General features: G+C 36.9%; 1 protein-coding gene across 3 annotated transcripts in view; it reads right to left on the reverse strand.

Annotated features, from left to right (window-relative positions):
• Window positions 1-1,323: 1,323 nt before the first annotated feature.
• LOC122556556 (gamma-aminobutyric acid receptor subunit alpha-1-like) overlaps window positions 1,324-21,344 on the reverse strand; it is a 56,250-nt gene continuing 36,229 nt past the window's right edge. For all 3 annotated transcript variants that reach the window (XM_043703351.2, XM_043703350.2, XM_043703352.2), the window contains exons 9-10: window positions 7,419-7,621; window positions 1,324-6,991 (exon numbers count right to left, since the gene is read on the reverse strand). In XM_043703351.2, coding sequence (XP_043559286.1) covers window positions 6,680-6,991; window positions 7,419-7,621 — 515 coding nt within the window. In that variant the 3' untranslated portion in view covers window positions 1,324-6,679. The remainder of the gene's footprint in view (window positions 6,992-7,418; window positions 7,622-21,344) is intronic.

Below are 21,344 nucleotides of genomic sequence, written 5' to 3' on the forward strand. Positions count from 1 at the left end.
TTGGCAAAAACGGGTGCCAACTTCCTTTTTCAGACATGTCCTTTATAATTACGCAGCGATACTCTCTGAATGGCAGCCACTAGTTTGCACAATTTGACCTGGTGCACAGCTGCAATATAAATATGGCATCAACCTGGCCAGAATCCCAGATAGTCATGGCACTGGTGGGAGCTTCTACTACAGTTGACTACAAGATAGTGTGCTAGATATGCTATAGAAATATGGAACAGAGACAATGAGTTAGCAGCATCGAGTTGCCTGAATAAATTGCTAGAGCTGACTGCAACGCTGTCCACAAAATTACCTGAAATTGATACTTAGCCAGATTTTGATAAAATTAAGCCAAACAAGCTTCACAAAAATTCTCAAAGTGCATGACTATAAAAGAATCAGTTCAAATCTCTAGTGCTCCTGGGGAAAATACAGGTGCATCTCCTCTATTAACCCATCTCACTATCCCTGTGAGTTTCTGTCAGCTTTTTCATGATGTTCTGTGCTTAAGATTTATAGTCAAATGGGAAAAGAAAGGTTTGTAGTCACTCATGCCTATATCTTCCATGGGACATGTACTGTCTGCTGTACCATACCATTTTTTCATTGTTACCGCCTGGTAATTGAACAAAATAAGACATTAATCCTTAGCATATCATTATTTTGCCATTACCAACAAAGCACATTATCCAATCCCGGTCATACCCACATTGTGATTCCTATAGCCTTATTTAATCTAATAAAGCCAGGCTTAACTTCATATTATTTTCCATATAAACCGAAGCCCAAAGATTTGAAATTATCATTGATGTTCTGAACCCTGTTTACAGTTGATGTTTACATTTAGATTCTAAGTTCCCAATGTAGCCTTATCATTGATCTATAAAAGTCAAAAAAGATAATAACTTACAATTTTACCAATTGTCCTAATAATATTCAGAAGTATAATACTGCATGAACTTCCTTGTCAATATAATCATGGAGTACAGTTTGATTGCCTTTGTCTATAGTCATGTCCAATTGCAAAATCCATTATCAATTTAATATTTGAATACATCATTGTTCATTAGTCTGGAGACTAAAACATTGACACAAAGTGAAGGCTAGAATTAGTTTGGTGGAGTTTAGAAAATTTATTCTGTTTGTGCAAGCAGAGGTACTTGTAAAAATAGGAGCTGGTGAACTTTAAATCATTTATGGACAGTGCTATTTGTATTGCAGGAAGAAATATTTTTATGTTAACTTTTTTTAAAAATATAATGGTTTATATATTATAGCAAATTGATCTAAACGTAACTGAAGGGTGCTGCTGCTGATACAATGACTCAGGAGTTGACCAATAATTTAAGTTTATTATCATCAACTAGTTCAGTAGCAACTATAAGAGACTGAAATATATTCAAGAACTTGTGATAAACTCTATAATCCAATAAAATATCTTATGTCTCGCATCAGACCCTAATACAATCTTTTCAGGATTTTAAAGTTGTAGTATTCTCCTTTTGACCAAACAAGGCAATTATATTAAAAAAAAATGAATCATAATGCAATTACAGGTAACGTACATGGCACAGGTTGATGGCTTGGTCCTTTTTGCCTTTTCTCAAAATGTCTTTATATGTTTTGTCTCCTTTTAAACTCAAGAGTTCCGGCAAAGGCATTACTTTTGTTACAAATAATAGACAAACTGTTACAGTAAGAACGATATGATCAGAGACAGCAAATTTCAAGTAAATTTGTTTGGGTAGAGAAAAGATTTATTTAAAAATAAGAACAGTTCATAGCAATTCTAAAGTGAAGCCTGAGCGGGTCAAAAAGGAATACCACAGCCTTAATGGGATTTATTGCATCTGGGTACATTATATCGCTCACCATTTGACAAATGTACGAACGTCATTTGACGCTTTAGCTAAGTACTTGCCATTAGTCCAACAGTAATTAGCAGCCTTCCAATATAATAATTGTATTCAGCAAGGAAGACAAAATGATTTCAGAGAATAGGGGGTTCTGTCCAATTGTTTTGTTAAAAATTCCAAGCTTTCTGAATAAATTTGAATTCTGTACCTCACTTTACGTTTCAAAATTATTATTTAATATAATTGGAAAAAATGATCAACAAATGACAGAAATTGCAATTCAAAGCTTTCAAATCAGTCAGTGTTTACTACAACAAATAGAAACTATGATAGTCAGTTCCTAAGTCTTTAACACTCCTTTAACACTCCAACCTTCACTGACCGGGTTATTTCAAATTGGATTTAAAAGTTTGGGATTTTTTGTAATTTAACAAAACCCCCTGGTATCTGACTCTGCAAAGCTCTTTATAAAAGCTCAGTTAGGATACTTCAATTTGGTAAAGTGTATTTACTCTATACATTATTTATCAATTCACATTTACATCTATAAATTGAGAACGAAGAAGTGATACAAAGCAGTTATTGCATAGCAAAAAAAGCTGACTAATTTCATTAGATTATTCACAACAATGTGCAAAAGACGCATGAAGATATAGGGAGTAACACTTAGATAGCAGTGGTTCAAAACGACAGCATTCTTTTAAGATGAGACTGTCTACAAATAAAAAGAAACTTTTGAAACAGACAGCAAAAACGTCTGAAGCATTTACAAGAAAGAAGGAGCTGCCCCCACTCTCCACCAAATAAAATAAAATTCTATACAATTTTATCTACACAGGTTATTTAAAGTTATATTTCCACAGAAACTAGAAGCCCTTACATCTGAAGTATATTTTTCTTACAGCAATATTGCTAAAATATAAGGCAGTTATGAAGATGAGGGATTTTGTCAGCTTGACATTGTTATACTTTCGAGTCCTCCTTCAACACTGCACTTTTCAACTACAAAGGTATATTGTTTGTAAATAAATATTTGGATAATATATTTACAAACTGGATTTAATTAAAGGAGAAGTATGTATTACCAAATTGCACCTAAATTCTTAATTGTCAGAAAAAGAAATGCCTTGACACTAATTGGTGCCTTTCAGTCTGACAGAGCTACTCGTGTTTTAAGCTTTAGAATGAACTGTTCAGAGGCTGCCTGCAAACTGAAATTTTAAGCTGATCGCAAGTGACATGTCTATAAATTTTGCTCCATTGACATTAAAAATTTGGAGTACTTAGTATGGCCTTATCCTTCCTACGAAACGTGGCGCTGAAGTTACATCAAACTGAACTCTGCATAAAACACTGTTAACCAGGCTGTCTTGGTGCCAAAACGCAGGAATACCAATAAGTATTAAAAAGCTTCTTTGGATTATTTAGAAATGTTGGGGTAATTCATTAGAACATATTTTTCATCATCTTCCTTGAATTAAATGGAAGAGATAAGAATTATTTCACAATTTGTTTTTTTTTAAATCACTATAATATATGCCGGTGTGCCCAGTACTGATTTGTGCCTTTTGGTTTTCAATTGGTTTCATTGTTTGCTCTTTTTGATATAAGAAGTTCTGAAACTGCACAACATCACAGTTTTTTTGGTTGAAGGTACTCTCCAAAATGAATCACTCTACTAACTATAATTGCTATTTGGATATTAAAGAAAGGGTACCTTTTTCGAAACAAATTCAACATCTTTTTTTCCTGTGCTGACACAAATTTCCTTTCAGCTCAGGTTGATACATGGGGATCCAGCATTGATTTTTTAAAAAATCCTTGTATAACCAACATATTCAAGACTTGAACAAGACTTTGACCTTGAGGTTGATCAGTTGAACAAGGTGGTGATGATTGTGGGTGAAGATTGGAGAGCAAAAAGTAATTTCACAGAAAACAAAGCAAAAAAACATCCTTCAGTACTTTTAAAAAAGATGTTTTTGAATACTTGCGTCAATTAATAGTTTATCAGATTTCAATAGTAACTTCATAAAATTTAAATGTTGTGCAGTTCATAAAGCTAATATTAAAAAGCTAATTTATTATCTGATCTATGACAGTGTTCTCCAGTGATTTTGTTGAGAATTGAGCTTCCTTCCGCACTGATCAAACACTACCTTAAATAGATTCGTACTATTTACTGTGTATTGCAGTTTCCTCAGCATATTCATAAGACAGGAAGGATTCAATTTATAGAAAACAGAAGTTAAATCTTAGTAACACTTTGAAAAAGAATAATATCATCTCAAAGTTTTCAGACCTGTTATATTTTGTTAAAAGTTCTCAAATTATTTATATTCAAATTATATGAAGAATACCTCAAATTTTAACTTGAGTTCTCACTATTGATCAAATATGGATGGACCAGTCCATATTAGAAAATATTGAAATTTTGTTTAATGTTCTTGGAACATTGACCATAATCCATGTTAAATTATTTTGCAATTGAATGAAAGTTAAAGCATTTCATCAGCATGTAGCTCACCTCCAGCAATCTACACATAACTTTAGTGACAGCCCAATGCATGTTGCTGCATGATAGTTTTAGCCATATGGCTCCAAGTGACAACTCCTGAGATGTGTGCCAGAAGATAGACAGAAACACATGATCAAAAGGTGTCATTATTGTCAATGGCAGGGCAGAGAATGTACACATGATGTGATAAAATGATTTTGATATTCACAGGAATGCAGTGGATAGGGGGCTTGGGTGTGGAGATATGTAGATGTAATATAGACATGGTGAAACCAAAGACATAAGAATATGAATGAATAACAATATTACGTTACATCTAGAATATCCTTACAACCTGTTCAAAATATTTTCATTTCCTTCCTCGCCTGGTTTATGTTCCTGGATTTCCCATTGAACTGGGATTTCTCTCTTTTTCTTAAATTTTCATTGCTTTAATTAGTTCAAATTGTTGGTATGAATTAGAGTGGGTAGGATTTACACATCAAAGTTGAAAATGAGAGATCCGTATAGTACAATGTTACCAATGGCAGTGAAAAGGGTTTTGCAAAGTCATCTTTTTATTTAGAAAACTTATTTTTTAAATGTTTTTATGTGTTGGTGTCTAGCACCCTGATAAATATCTCTGTTGTAAAACATTGCCAAACAGTCTCCAGAGAAGGATTCATGGATGTCATTCAGTTTTCTTAGCAATACAAGTAATACCAATGGGCAAAAATGTAAGGTTCCACTCTTATATAGAAAAAAAACTAAGTACAATTATAAACACAAAATCTGGGGATGCTGGAAATCCGAAAATAAAGGAAAAGGTTCTGGAAATACCCAGCAAATGGGGCAGCATCAATGGAAACAGAAGCAAAGTTAACACTTTTTGTTAAATATGAGTCATATTTGACTTAAAACATTAGTATTGGATCTCCACAAATGCTGTCAGTAATGCCAGGTATTTTCAGCACTTTGTACTTTTATTTAATTACTACAAGCACATTGCCACCTGAAAGTCATGAAAATCAGTTCATTCAAACATGAACAAGGATATATTTGTGCAAGAAAACATTAATAAGCTTTGAACGGAAGACCACTTGGAGTGCTGTGCTGTTACCTTTTATCCTGTTTTTGTATTTTAAAACTAACAAGGGAAAAAAAAACAAGACATTAAAATAACATCATATTTAATAAGCTGAAATCAATGAAATAAGTCAATTTTGTGATCTCTTAATTTAGTGAGCTTTCAGTTTTCAGAAGAATGCTTGCATGGTTCTTTAACCCTTTCCAATACAAGATGTTTCAGTGGTTTTCATTGGTATCTTTCCTGGCTGAAGAAAACGGAATGAACGACCTTTATTGATATCTTTGAAACAGAAGTTAAAGGTTATGTAGAACTTTTGCTATCATATCCATATATCACTTAACATCATAGGGTATTTTGGATCTTCCAGGCTTTTATATAATGCTAATGTAAATGCTCTTGTCATTTAAAGTAAAGAAATAAGCAGCTAATTTAACAGTTTTTTGGAAGGAAGAGGGAGGATATTTCATAAATTAATCTTCGCTTCACTTCTCAAGGCAAGAAATTATTATGTACCAGTTGACAGCACACAGTCCTTACATTATGGTCTTATTATTCTATAATGAACTGCTCAGGTCATGAGCCCCACTGATTATTTTAATATCTATTGCCACTTTGGTGCATAAAAATTAATTGTATTCAAAACTATGTTTTGCTCATGTATTGTTATAAATGGTTGGTTCATATAACTTGAAAGGAAATATAACTAAGCCATATACAACCTTCACAGTATAAAGTTCTACATTTGAAAACTTCTTTCCTCAAAAGATCCTGAAAGTAAAGAAAATAATCTATATAGTCTGCAGCCAGTGTCGATCATGGACTTTACCTGACTATGGAAAAGCTTCTCACTATTCCTGGTCAAGAGCCAGAAATGATTAAGACTATTTTACATAAACCCTGCTGTGAGAATAGTTAAAATTCAAATTTGTTCTGTTATGGACACGCTGCAAAAAGGAAGTACTTGTAAAATGAGAATAGCTAATCAATAATAATTCTGTTCGGTCAGTTGCATCACAGAAATAGACTGGTCTCACCAAAGTATAATGCTTTATACACTTATCGAGAGAGAGCTTGTGAGTTCTTTCTGACACTGTCAAATAAATATTAGTATTTTTGTCTCGGAAAGGGCTAAAGACAAAGATAATATGCAACAAATTGAATGGCGAGCTATAATTTGTTAGAAGTTTCATAGAATTTCCCAACAAGTGAAATTATTTTCAAATCTAAACTTTTTTTCTTTGCTTCCTAGTTATGCTCATCATCACCTTTGATAACTAATTCTCGATTCAAGTAAGTAGCCCAATAAACCAAGTTGAAAATGCCAAACATTAATGGAAATGCTATTCTGGCCAGTCTGTCAATTTTGCTGACACTGTTGAAAGTTTTCTTCGGTTCTGGAGGCTTTTGCTCTGGTTTGGGTTCTTTGGATTCTGCACCAGCACTCTTCGCAATAGTTGCCAGACCTGCATCCTTTGCAATGTTTGGTGCAAAGTTCGCTGAGGTTGCTGTGTAGGTGTTGTTTTTCTTCAATAGAGCCTCTCGATCTTTTTCCTTTCTCTGGGAAACAAAAATCAAAAAAGCTGGGGTCAATAAATTGTCAATGTGGTAATTTCAAAAATATATCCAATTTTAACTATGCCATGACTCATTACATTAATGCAGCACTCACTTTGATCTTTATCTCTCAATTATGTTCACTTTCTTTTCAAATAGAATACAAAATCCCTTTTAATCTTAGTCATGCTAAAGTAAGACATTTCATTAATTCAATGACATTGCGCAAAACATAGGGAAAGGTTACTGAACCATTTAATTTTCTCCAGTATTCAAGTCTCATTTCTGTGCCCAGCCTGAACCGTTAACACATTTTTCTCCCGCACAAAAAAATTCCCGTCTCAAGGTTTAGCCATAATATATTTTACAAAAAAGCTTCTCAACAATCTGGTTCATATTATGTAAATAAAAATACAAAAGCTCATTTTACCTTTTCAGGAACTAAGCTTTTTCCATCCCAAGCCCAACTCCTCTTTGTGAAGTAGTTCACTGTGGCAAATTCAATAAGTGCTGAAAACACGAAAGCATAACAAACAGCAATGAACCAATCCATAGCAGTTGCATATGCAACTTTGGGGAGTGAGTTCCTGGCACTGATGCTCAGAGTTGTCATGGTCAATACAGTTGTGACCCCTGAATAAAACACAAAAAAAAACCCTGGAATAATTTATTGTAATGTCTAACTTTGCTTCATTTAACACAATGAAAAAAACACACCGTATTTATTAATAACATAATACAATTATGATCACTGCAGATTGAATCTTGTAATTTAGTTGCATGCACATATTATTGTGAATTTAGCACTAGCCTTGCTTTCAATTTTCATACAAATTATTTTAGCAATGCATAAAATGTATTTCCAAACAGCAATATGCTTAGTAATAAGTGGGTCTATGGAATTTTTTTTTATTATATGCTACTAATTCATACTGTACCATAGGAGTTAAACTTCTTTCAGTGATAACTTTAGCACAAAATTGTCATGTTTCTCCCAATGTCAATTTTTAATTTTATCAACACAAAAAAAGTTATTGGTTATCTTAACGATCTGAGATATACCTTGATACTAAATCTATATGTCTGTTATAAGATGGTTGGTGCAATGATATAGAGGAGATTTTCTAGCTAGAATTGTGCTGAACAATATTGATCTGGATCTTCTAAACAATGGCAATCATCAGATTGAAGCTCCACTTTAAATTTTCTCTAAGATGGCAGTGCTCCACATTTCTTTGTCTTCCCAACCCGGCTTCTCCAGAAATGCGGAGTGCAGCATTCATGGTGAGCTCTATTGGATTACAGTAGAATCAGCAGAAGACAGGACACATTCTCTTTTTTATGACATTGGTTGTCATAAAGCAAGCTTCAATGCCAGTAAGAATAAGTGAAAAGGTGTATGAGTGAATGGAAAAATGCTGGGGTAGATAGGTGGATAGGTTCGGTTGGTGAGGTAAGTAGTTAGGAAGGCAGGTTATATCAGAAAGATGATGGAGGGAAACTCAGGTATTATAAGCCTGTTAAACTATCAACCTTTCGAAAATTGTTATAAGTATAATTAATATGAGGTGACTGAATAGCTTCATGACTTCCAGTTGAACTAACATGATTTTGTACATAATAGATCATAAGTTGATGAAGCTAATTGAATTTGTGGAAGAGATGACTAAACTACTGGATAGGGTAAATCTCTGGATATTACTTAGATGAAATGGCAGAAAACATATAAGCTGAAGTTTGTAAAATTGAATGAGAACTGTTGACCTAGTTAGAAGTTAATTGAGCAAGAGGAGACAGAACGTGGAGCTAATGATCTGATATTCTAATAGGAAACATGCAAGTGGTGGTGTACCACAAGGATGTTTGGACCTCAACTATTAAATGTACAGCGAAATCATGATGGATCAAATTCAGGTAAACCAAAACTCTAGTTATTTCAAACCATCAGCCAGCCATTCCATTGGCAGCAAATGCAAGTGAAGCCATAAGAAGCCATATTCCAAACTGATAAATCCAGATTAGCTGAATTTGTGAAAGCTTGAAGATGAAGGGGTTTTGCCCGAAACATTGATTTTCCTGCCCCTCGGATGCTGCCTGATCTGCTGTGCTTTTCCAGAACCACTCTAAGCTGGTTTCCAGCATTTGCAGTCCTCACTTTTGCCTAAGGCTTGACATATGACAAGTCAGAGCAGAATTAGGGGTCACAAGAGTGTGAAAGCATGAATCTCTGCAAGCCATCATTGACATCAACATCTTTGTGTGAAGGGATATACAAAGACTGCGAACATGGCTCAAGCTGTGAGCAAGTTAAAAGTGTTGTCAATTGGTGAGAAGGTGAAATTGACACAGCAAGTGGAAAGAGTTGAAAAGTGTGGTGTTGGAAAAGCACAGCAGGTCAGGCAGCATCTGAAGAGTTGGAGTGTCAACATTTCAGGCATAAGCCCTTCATCAGGAATGTTGGAGAGGGGGAAAGGGGCAGAGAGATAAATAGGAGGGTGGGAGTGGGGGGGAAGGTGACTGGGCAGGTGATAGGTAGATACAAGTGGGGAGTGAAAGTGATAGGTCGGAGGGGAAGGTGGAGTGGATTGGTGGGAAGGAAGATCGACAGGTAGGACAGTTCAAGAGGGTGGTGGTGAGTTGGAGGGTTGGATCTGGGATGAGGTCGGGGAGGAGGAAGGATGAGGAAACTGGTGAAGTCAATATTGATGTTGTGTGGTTGGAGGGTCCCAAGGCGAAAAATGAGGCATTCTTCATCCCGTTGTTGGGTGGCTTGGATTTGGTGGTGGAGACGGCCCATGTCCTTAGCTGAGTGAGAGGGGGGTTGAAGCCGTCACTACAAGTGGAAAGCTATGGCATGAAATGAAAACTGGATGCAGCAAAGTACTGGGAGATTCCACTATCACATTTGTCAACCATTCTGAAACACAAGGTAATCATCTCAGAACAATTTGGCAGATCGGCATTCTCTTGAACAAGTAAGAAGATATGAACGGCTGCTCATCCCATTTTGAAAAGACTTAGCTAACATGGTTCAAGGCAGCCCATGCAGAGAATGTATCTATCCTGAGTCCATTCCTGCAGGAAAGGGTGGCCATCCTGACAAAGTGGGCCCACAAGGAATTCATTTGCACTAATAGATGGTTGGACTACTTCAAGACAACATATAGCTTCATCTTCTACACAGTAAGCTGTAAGGGTGTAGTGGTTACAGCAGCAATGACAGACGTTTGGTTCCACAATGGTCAGCTAGAGAATGAGAGACATTGCAATCGTGAATGAAACTGGACAGTTTTAGCATCTTTTGCTAAATCACTCCTTGATGATTAAAGCTGAAACATGTAATGATAGAAATCAAAGTAAGGAACACTGCACTGAAAAGCAGCTATGGCTTGGTAGGAAAATCCAAGAAGCCACTATGCTTCTTCATGAATGTGAAGACACTACTCAAGCAGTACAAGGCTTACAAATCCAGGTGAATGACCTCCAGCATTTGTGAGGCATGTATCAAGAAAGTGGACAAGACATATCAAAGCAAGCTCCAGTACAAACAACTGCCCACACATCCTGATATTCATGGACTCAACAATGTCAAAGTCTTGTCTCCCAACACCATGACCAACCAATGGATTAGGAACCTGAAAAGTAATTTCCAATGGTGGCTGATCTTTCAGGTTATTGAAATCATCAGTAAGAAACAGGAATACAAATGTTTGCGAGGCCATGCTCATGATGAAGGAAGTGTGGAAGATGGTGACAGAAGCTGCAATCGCCAACTGCCTCTGCCACACCTAGCTCAATGAGCTAAAATTGCTCAGGATGGCTAGAATAAAGGTGAGGACAAGCAACTCATTGACAAGGCTCTTTTCACTCAGCTGTAAGAGGCAGACATAGATGTTCCAGCAGAGACTTATACTGAGGTGGTTTACACAACAGAATTGACAGATCAGGCATCTGTAGATATATTGTACAATCTTCAGTCAAGGAGGTGGATCATCCAGACAAGCCCAATGAGTGCCAGCTCATTCATTCATTAGTTTCCCTGGCTGAAACCATGAAAGCCATAAAGAAACTCTGGAATTTCACACAGTAACATGAAAACACTGAAAACGTGTTTGACTCAATTAGAACATAGAACATCGAAAAGTACAGCACAGAACAGGCCCTTTGGCCCACGATGTTGTGCCGAGATTTAATCCTAATGTAAAATATAGTAACTTAACCTATGCACCCCTCAACTCACTGCTATCCATGTGCATGTCCAGCAGTCGATTAAATATCCCTAATGACTTTGCTTCCACCACAAAAGCTGGCAACACATTCCATGCATTGACAACATTATGGATTGAATCACTCTCACCCAAAGACAGCACATTATGCAGAAAGATTTATCAAGTGTTTTTGCAGCCAATTCCCAACATTTTCCAATTCTGCAAGGTCAAGCAACTGTGAGTTGTGGAGAAAGTGCAAAATTGATATCACATGTTGACTGTTTTATTGTGTTTTCATGTGCTTTTTATTTTGACACAGAACCAATTTGAAGGCAAATCAGGTTACACAGAGATCTCCTTTTCTAGCTTGAAGAGATGTTTAACACAAATTTGTGAGCAGATACCCCTGTTACACCCCAGACATCCCTTATCAACTTATCAGGATTTGACTGTATTTGTGCAAACTAGAAAGTCACACATCCTAATTAGCTGGTAACACAAAAATTGTCAGCATGGTAAGCAATGTAGATGGAAGCATAAAATTATAAAGATTGATATTGAAAAATTAAATGAGTCTGCAAAACTGAGGTAAATGGATTTCAATGCAGGCAAAGGTGCAATATTCCAGGATCTAAAAATGGTAAAACAGGATATTATGTGTTCTCCTTGTTTTTAAGAGAATTTGCCTTTAAGGATGCTATGTACTGTGTGTATATAACATTGCAACTTTGCCTGATAGTCTGCTTTGGGTTTATAAGCTGTGTACACACAGACATTAGTTTGCTGTGACACCTGCTTCAGAACTTATAATGTGTTTTATTTTGTTTTAAATAAATCAACCCATGGAGTTAGTCAATCCCTAATGAGTGATTGATCATTAGGCCATTATCATTAATGCTACATGTTGAACAATAGTGGGAAACATCATACTGATGAGGCCTATAATGCTTGATCAGTCAACAAGAAAGCTAATCTACAGCTAAAGCTAATCAACAGTCAAACTAATTTATAGTTACATGGGTAATTATATCAAACCACATTAAGGAGGGATCTTATGGTGCAGTGGTAGTGTTCTTTATCTCTGAGCCAGGAGGCCTGGATTCACATCCCTCCTACTCCAAAGATGTGTAATATATCTGAACAGGTTGATTGATTAAAAATTCCTATAAATCATGTGAAAGTGCATGAGACAGCCCTCAATGTCTTTGTTTGTTACCAACATATTTTGCAGGTAAGCAGACTAATCTTTATCCAAAGGCCAGTTTAACTCCCTTGAAAAAGGCAAGTAATCAGGCTCTGTTTGATCAACAGCTATCAAAGGTCACATTATCTCTATGTTCCACAACATTCCCCAGTTTAAGAAGGAGAAAACCTCTTAACACAATTTAAAAAGCTTAGAAAGCATTAAAGCTACATTTTCTGGATTCCGCTATGTCTAACACAGAAAAAAGCAAGCTGCTAATGTTTATTTAGCAATGACACAAATACTGGGGGGAGCTGCAGAAATTGAGGAAGATTGCTAGAGGTTACAGCAGGTTATAGATAGCCTGGAGATTTGGGAAGAGAAAGAGTAGAGGAATTTAATCTGCATAATTGTGAGGTAAGGTATTTTAGAAGGTCTAATGCAGGAAGGAAGCATACAGTAAATGGCAGAACCCTGAGAAGCATTAACATACAGAGGGATCTAGGCATACAGATCCACAGTTCCTTGAAAGTGGCAACACAAGTTGATAAGTTGGTCAAGGCAACATATGGCATGCTTGCCTTCATTGGTCAGGGCATTGAGTCATGTTGCAGCTATATAAGATTTTGGAATTTTGGAATATTGTGTAAAATTGTGGTTGCCATACTACCAGAAGGCCGTAGAGGCTTTAAAAATGGTGTTGAAAAGGTTTATCAAGATGTTGCCTGGGTCAAAGAATATTATCTATGAAGAGAGATTGCACAAACCTGATTTGTTTTCACTTGAAAATCAGAGGCTGAGGGTGACCTGACAGAGGTTTACAAAATTATGAGAAACATGGATACAATGGATTGTGGGAGTGTTTTTCCCAAGGTAGAAACGACAATTACAAAAGGGACAGAAGTTTAAAGATGTTTCTACACAGATGGTGGTAAGTGCCTGGAATGTGCAGCTGATGAGGTGGTATAAGCCGAGACGATAGCAATATTTCAGTGGCATCTTGGCAGATATGTGAACAGGCAAGGAATGGTGGGAATTGGACTTCATACAAGCAAGGGGTTTTGAGTTTAAAAAGGCGTCATGAATCAGCACAGACTTGGTGGTCCAAAGGGCTTATTCCTGTGTTGTACTGTTCATTGTTCTAATTAGGAGCAGTGGTCTCGACAAATTTAACATATCAGGATTAATTTAGCCAAAGACTAAATTAAAATCCCCAAAAGATACACATCACATTTAAAAACCAATTTAAGTGAGACAAAATTTTCCATATTCATGGACGACAATACATATTATTTAAACAGAAGCCAAGAGAATCCACAACTCATTTTGTAAGCAGATGGAGATAAACTGACTCATTACATGATTTTTCAGATGAGGAAGTAGAAAACAGAATCATTGTGTCAGTGATCACACACACCCTCACAAAAGCTTTCCACCAAGTTTTTTCTGGCAAACTGATCATTTCTAGTGTGGAAAAAATAATGAATAATGAACGTAAGGTGTGGCCTTCTGCATTCAAGAAGAAAGTGCCCAGATTTCAATCACTTTTGATCATTAGTAAATGCCATCGGCAGAGGCAGTAAAGTAAAGCAAAGGCTGCTGTAATTCCAAAGAGCTGGGCTCTGATGCCAACAGATTGTATACAAGTAGTACTTTCAAGCTACAATAAAGACCAACTGCAGTCATGCCAGAGGCATACTCTTGAAGTGATTAATGAATAGGAACTTAAGACATACATGATGAGACAAATAATGGTGAACATGTTGCATGTTGTCAATCTCATTTAAAAAAATCAACGTCATCACATGAACTGAAGTGCTAAAAAAAAATTGAAAATCATCTATCCTTAGAAAACTTGTGACTGTTCATTATTAGCTATGATTGACAGGGGATGAGCGCTAATGTACAATTGCTGAGGGCTCCAAAAATCATGTCTGAGAAGCAATGATGAAACCTACGAACATAAAATTTTAACATTCAATGATTCTCCAACTACACGTGCAGGATCAATGGTACTGGAGTACAAGTATAATCAATCTACCTGGATGTTACAGTGTCATAGGCATTACTGGATCAGCAATTGCAGATATACAAGCATACTGTGAGATCATTCTAGTCACCATTTTTGGAATCTGTCAAACATCAAAGACATAACAGAAACCAGAGCAGACTATTCAAAATAGATGAGTAGAACTGAATATGAAAGAAAAATGGAAGGCCACTTTCTTCTGAATGAATGGAGCTAAAATCTCAGCTCTCTGGTTTGGGGGGAAAAATGAACACTTAAGAGGTAAAGGTTGAACTACTAGCTCAGGATAAATCCAAACCTGATATCTTGGAGTTGAGCAAGTTTTGGAGGTTTACCCTGATTAAACTCACAAATGTGAATGAAGAACTGGTAGAGAAGAAAGTAGGGAGGACGAGCATCCCGTATCATAAATCCAGGAATAGATTGCTGGTTTACAGAAACATTTGCAGCAATTTTCCTTTGAACAGTTCATATTCAGCAGAAGCAGCTCCAGAAACATCACATTGAGCTCAAAGTGATGCTAGATAACATGTTCATCTTGCAAATATTCTGTTATTATGCAATTTAATGCTACACTTTGACTTTGGGTTCAAGGAGAAGGCAAAGTCAAGAATTATCTTCAAGCTTCAAAGTAACTTTGTTACACATTTAAACAAAAGACTGATAAAAATGGGAACCATAGATATAAACCCTCTGACATATTTATATTAAGGACAAATCTATCTCACTCAAATCCATGTGATCATGTCAGTCTTCCACACTAGGATGATGTTGAGTGTCCAGTTCCCCTGTAGAATCCAAGTCAAATCTAATAAAATGACCCATACTGTGGAAGCTGTGCTGAATGGTGTGTGCTACTATGACAAGATTCTCTAGGGTCCTGAAGCCCTAACACAGTGCCTGTCCAGATGGATTTTGCCCAATTATAAAGTTTGATATTTATGTACACTCTTAAATGAGTTATTTATTTTACTTATTTCTACAATGTTAAAAATCACACAACACCAGATTATAGTCCAACAGGTTTATTTGAAAGCACTAGCTTTCGGAGTGCTCCTCCTTCATCAGGAGGTTGTCATCAGGGGAAGGAGCAGTGCTTCGAAACTAGTGCTTCTAAATAAACCTGTTGCACTATAACCTGGTGTTGTGTGATTTTCAACTTTGTCCACCCTAGTCCAACACCTCCAAATCTTTCTACAACATTCACTTTTTATCTTTCCATCCTTCAATAGGTAGATCAAGAAAGTCTATGGCCAGGTATAAAAACACTTGAAGTAACGTTGGTTAATCTTCACGTTCTCTCTTGGCTTCTGATATATCAGACATTCTTGCAAAAGTAACTTGTGTTGACTGATTGCATGAATGCATGGAAAGTAGAATTGATTTTATCTCTTCATCAGTAACACCTGGATCAAGTCTGAGAAGACTGATGTTGTTTGCCCATTGATAGCTGTTTTGTATATTAAAAGTATATTCCCTTGCAGTATTGACCCATCCTCCAAAGTTCTGTTCAAATGTATGAATGTGTATGTTGAGTTGTGAACAATTTGACTTGTTGCTTGATATGCTCTTCAGGCTGTAGCACATTTCAAGGGGCTACCTTTTTAGCTACAAAAGAGAATACTGACATTGGATGGCTGTACAGTTTTGTGTTCACTAATGTGGGGTTTTGAAGCCACATTTGAAACAAAATACTGTAAAATAGATTCTTTACAATTGCACATTGATTGTCACAGACGGTATATTGTTCAGATGAAGGATCTGTCTCTTCTGGGCAGATAGTTTATTCTGCATTTAAGCAGTCAATACATCCCGTAGAATGTTCGGCATTAAATAGAAATTCTGCTGTATAAGGCTTCCTAATTTGGTAGAGTCTGTATCATGGGATATGGGCCAGCATCTATCCATCCCTAATTGGCCCTTGATCAGAGTAGCTGAGGCCATTTTAGAGGGCAATTAAGGATCAACCACATTTTCTGTGGGTCTGGAATCATGCATTGGCTAGACCAATCCTTCTTCAGATATAGCAATGAAGTAGATAGATTCCAAGTAGTTTTCAATTCCAGATTTTTTATTGAATTCAAATATTACCATCTGCCATCATGTTGGAATTTGAATGTCAGAATATTGGTCTGCAGTTCTAAATTATTAGCCCAGTGACAGTACCACTGCCTCCCCAAGAGACCGCTCATTCAGAAGTTAGATCTGCTTTGGATTGAAGAAATTCAGTAACTGATTTACCTAAAAGACTAACTGCAATTCTGTTACAAATGAGTACTTACGAATTTCAGTGCCTGGTTCAGATAATGCATCACACAGATCCTTAACAATGATATGTGCAGATTGTTTTAGAAATTTGTATCTGCAATTGAAGTGTAATCTTGAACTAAGATCGTCAGGTTCTGAAGAAGAATTTCTAGTTAACCTTATTTCTTTCTTCACAGATGCTGCCAGATATGCTGACCTTCTCCAGCATTTGATTTGGTGTCTAAGTCAAAAGCTGTTCCAAATATTAGAAATTCTGCCTTCCACATCTGTGAATTCATTGATCCACCAAATATATCTGAAAACTTATATTTTCTGGTTGGAAGGTTGATACCAGTGAATTTTGTTGCATTGCTCAGAGTGACATTTGAAGTTGTTGATTATTTTACTGATTTGAAAGAATGTTATTAGGGTTTTGATCTCCATGTACTGCACACTTTTCAGTGTTTTGCAGTATTCTTCATGATTAACATTGTTGTTGTTGCAAAGATTGCCATTGTAGTACTGAAACTGTTGAAGTTTCTGCTGTTTTATGGTATCTTCACAGAGCTGAATGAAGATATTCATTTTTCATGATGGCTGAAGAATAGTCAAAGGATTTATAAGTTGAAACTGCTACATTCAAGAAGATTCAACATTTTTGGGAGTGCAGAGAGCTGTGATTCAATTCTTTTTGACTGTATCAAAGATGACTGCTGTGATATCATTTGAGTTGATCTCTGCATTTGAGGATTTTTCACATCAATTTCAATATCTTGTGGTCAGAGTTTTACTATTTGTCTTTATCCACATATTTGCATTTTAATAAATTAAATCAATATGATTTGTTACTGAATAAAACTTTGAATTTATCATTTCTACCATTGAAATAACAAAGATTTCACTAACATTATTGTTCAGGCTCTGATAATCCAAATTTCAAATTTTTTTTTTCCCAATTGATTTTTCTTGTAGCCTTAGCCTGATGTATTAATGTAACTTGCTATTGTTAACTTTTTCACCGAGTAGATTGTCCAGAAATTTGTGAACGAACCATTAAAGCCTTAACTGTGCTCCCAAGCCTAGTGTTTTTTGTCCTTTCCCTTAAAGAGGTAAACTTTGCTTTGGGTGTTCACCTATCAGCCCCTTTGAGATTATTCATATTTGAGCTGTTTCTCGGGTGAGTTTTCTATTTAAGCGATGTTTCCTTCATGGCAGCTATTCAGCTCTGTGGCTTTTCTGGTTGCAATTATTTCTCGATAAAAAATATGCTTCTGAATTCTTCTCTTCTCCAGATGTCCTCAGATCTGTTTTTGATCTTCACCGCTGACAGAATTTTCTAGGCAGTGAATCCTAAAGTTGTGACCACCTTTCAAAGTGTGATTTGATCTCACACTCTGAGTTTAGGTTCTGAACAAACTGATTGAGGAGAAGGCAAATTCAAGAACCAGCAAAGAGTTCAAATATGAAATAATTACTATGGAATACAGCAATACACGGTAATAATTGATATACCAGGTACTAATATTAGGTAAGGAATAATCTGCCATCTTCGTGTGTTCATGGACAGGTGCTCATGTGAGTCTTCCACACTAGTGCTGTGGAGAGCCCAGTCTCTAGTGTAGAGTATAACCTAATGATGTCTAACTCCACCCACACTGTGGTATTTATATTTGGAGATGTTCAACTCTGTGTCAGGTGATGTTACAAGGAATTAAGGGCTACGGGGAGAATGCGGGTAAGTGGAGTTGAAATGCCCATCAGCCATGATTGAATGGCGGAGTGGACTCGATGGGCCGAATGGCCTTACTTCCGCTCCTATGTCTTATAGTCTTATGGTCTTAGGTGGAGTTGCACAGCGCATTAAACAAGGAGTTGTAAATCACTCATGTCACAGTCTTTTCAGAAGTAAATGCTTCCTAGGATGCTGTAGTGAAAACACCAGAAAGGCAAGAGGAAATGAAACATTCACAGAAGCAGCAAATGGAAGCAAAACAGGCTTTAAAAATGCATTTAAAAAGTTGAAGAGGCTAGGCTGTTATTAGAACAGTTACAATTAATTGCTAAATTTGTTAAATTGTTAGATCTGTCATTGATGTAATTTTGTTTACGTTGAAGTGTTACAGGGCATAAGTGATGGGTATATTATGGCTGGAGACCTGATATGATCTTGCAGATTGTCCAAACAGACTTTACAGGTTGATTGGTGTACCTAGTTCTTACCTAGCAATGATCGACGTAACTGGCTTTGCAGAAAATACTGCACTCGCGATAATATTGCTACAAAATGCTATGCTTATACTAGATTTCAAAAATGCTATTCCATTTGAAATTCCACTCAATACAAAAATCTGAATGAGGAACAAGAGTAGGCCATTGGGCCATTCAGTAAGATTATTGCTGATGTGATTACTCCACATTCTTGCCTACCCACAATAACTTTCAGCCATTTTGTTTAAACATTCTATCATAGGATGTGGGTGTCACTGGAAAGACCAACATTTGGTGCCAATCCTTAATTGCAATAGAACTTTCACTAAAGTTCACCACTAGCCTCAGCACATCACTACTGTTGTTCTCGGATCAACTTGCACACCATTTTAGCTTTCGATGCTTTACTTTGGAGTTGAGGGACGCACATGACTTGCACATTTCCGCTAGGTCACAGGGACACATGGTAGAATGGTGACCATGGTAGGGGCAATCGAAGCTAGCATAATGAAGCCAATTGTGAATAAGAGGAGACTAGAGGCTCTACAATTGAGGCACCTTGGGAGACAGAGGTGTTCTAGTTTTGGAATCTTCCACAAAAGGAAACATTCTTTCTACATTGACCCTTTCTAGGCACTGCAGGATATGTCAATTAAATAATCTCTTGCTCTTCTAAACTCCAATGGATACAGGCCTAGCCTGTTCAACATCTGCTCAAAAGCCAACCTATCCATTCCAGGTATTAGAGTAGTAAACTTTTTCCGAATTGCCTCCAGTGTCTTAATTAAGGATGCCAATACTATACACAATAGATGAGATTGAGATTAGATTACAATGTGGAAACAGGCCCTTCGGCCCAACAAGTCCACACCGACCCGCCGAAGCGAAACCCACCCATACCCCTACATTTACCCCTTACCTAACACTACAGGCAATTTAGTATGGCCAATTCACCTGACCCTGCACATCTTTGGATGGTGGGAGGAAACCGGAGCACCCGGAGGAAACCCATGCAGACACGGGGAGAACGTGCAAACTCCACACAGTCAGTCGCCTGAGGCGGGAATTGAACCCGGGTCTCTGACGCTGTGAGGCAGCAGTGCTAACCACTGTGCCACCGTGCCGCCCACCATTCTCTACATTCATTCCACTATTTCCCTGTAGAGTTGAAGCATAACCTCCTTACTACAATTCCCCTAGCAAAATACGGATAACATTCTATTAGCTTTCCTAATTACTTGCTACATCTACATGCTAGCCTACTTCAATTCATGCATTAGTACACCATGATCCCTCCACATCTCAAAGTTCTGCAGTCTTTCAATATTTAAGTAATGTTTCTTTATTTGCCTACCAAAATGGTTGATTTCAGTTATTTTCATTGTTATATTGTATTTGCCAGATATTTGTCCACTCATTTAATCTATCTCTTTGAAGCCTCCTTTTTCCCTCAGCACAACTTAGTTTCCTACCTGCTTTTGTGTCATCAGCTAATTTAGCAGCCATACTCTCTGCTCCTTCATCTAAATCATTTATATAAATTACAAAACAACTGTAGTCCCAGCACGGATTCCTATGACACACCACCTGTTACGTGTTGCCAACCAGATAATTATCCATTTTAGCTAGCCGGACTTCTATCCATGCCTCTACACCAAGAGCTCTCAATTTCTATTAAAATGCCTTTAAAATCCTGAAACTCCATCAAAAACAGTGTTGTAAATACCCTTACATCCTAAGACTGCAGTGGTTCATGACATCAACTCATCACTACCTTCTCAAGGGCAATTAGGGAAAAGCAATAAATGCTGGTTTAGCTAAAAATGCCCATATCTGATGAAAGAAAAATTTTAATAAAACACACCCCCAGTTCCCATTTATCCACACAACATTACTTCTTCAAGTAATGTTGTGTGGATAAATGGGAACTGTTGGTTAAACAGAGGTGGAATTTTCCCTTCCCTGCTGTGCCATTAGCTACGTTGAGAAAGATGGGAAAATACAGACAAAATGAAAAAAATAAGAATTTTAATGTGATAAAATCTTTTGTGGCTTTTCATCTTAAGCCTGAAATGGCGTCCTCAGGGTCTTGTCAAAGGCATTACTTCCATGTATTTGCACCTCATTAATATCCCAACTTGTCTTATTTATGGACCACTTCCAACTCTCCTCTCCATCCTTGAGAAACGGAATGGCTCAAATTCCTGATGTGTTGATCAGAACAGGTACCTGGTGGCAGCAGCTCACTGAATGTCTGTCCTGACAATCAAGCAACTGGTTCTTCACAACAAGTGTCCCTGCATGCTCCTTAGCAATCATATTGCACAACCTTACATTCACTAAAGTTCACCACTAGCCTCAGCACATCACTACTGTTGTTCTCGGATAAACTTGCACACCATTTTAGCCTTCAATCCTTTACTTTGGAGTTGAGGGACACACATGACTTGCACATTTCTGCTAGGTCACAGGGACACATGG

This window comes from Chiloscyllium plagiosum, unplaced genomic scaffold (assembly GCF_037043375.1).
Source record: "Chiloscyllium plagiosum isolate Xiang-an unplaced genomic scaffold, Cpla_swu_hap1 HiC_scaffold_16, whole genome shotgun sequence".
NCBI lineage: Eukaryota > Metazoa > Chordata > Chondrichthyes > Orectolobiformes > Hemiscylliidae > Chiloscyllium > Chiloscyllium plagiosum.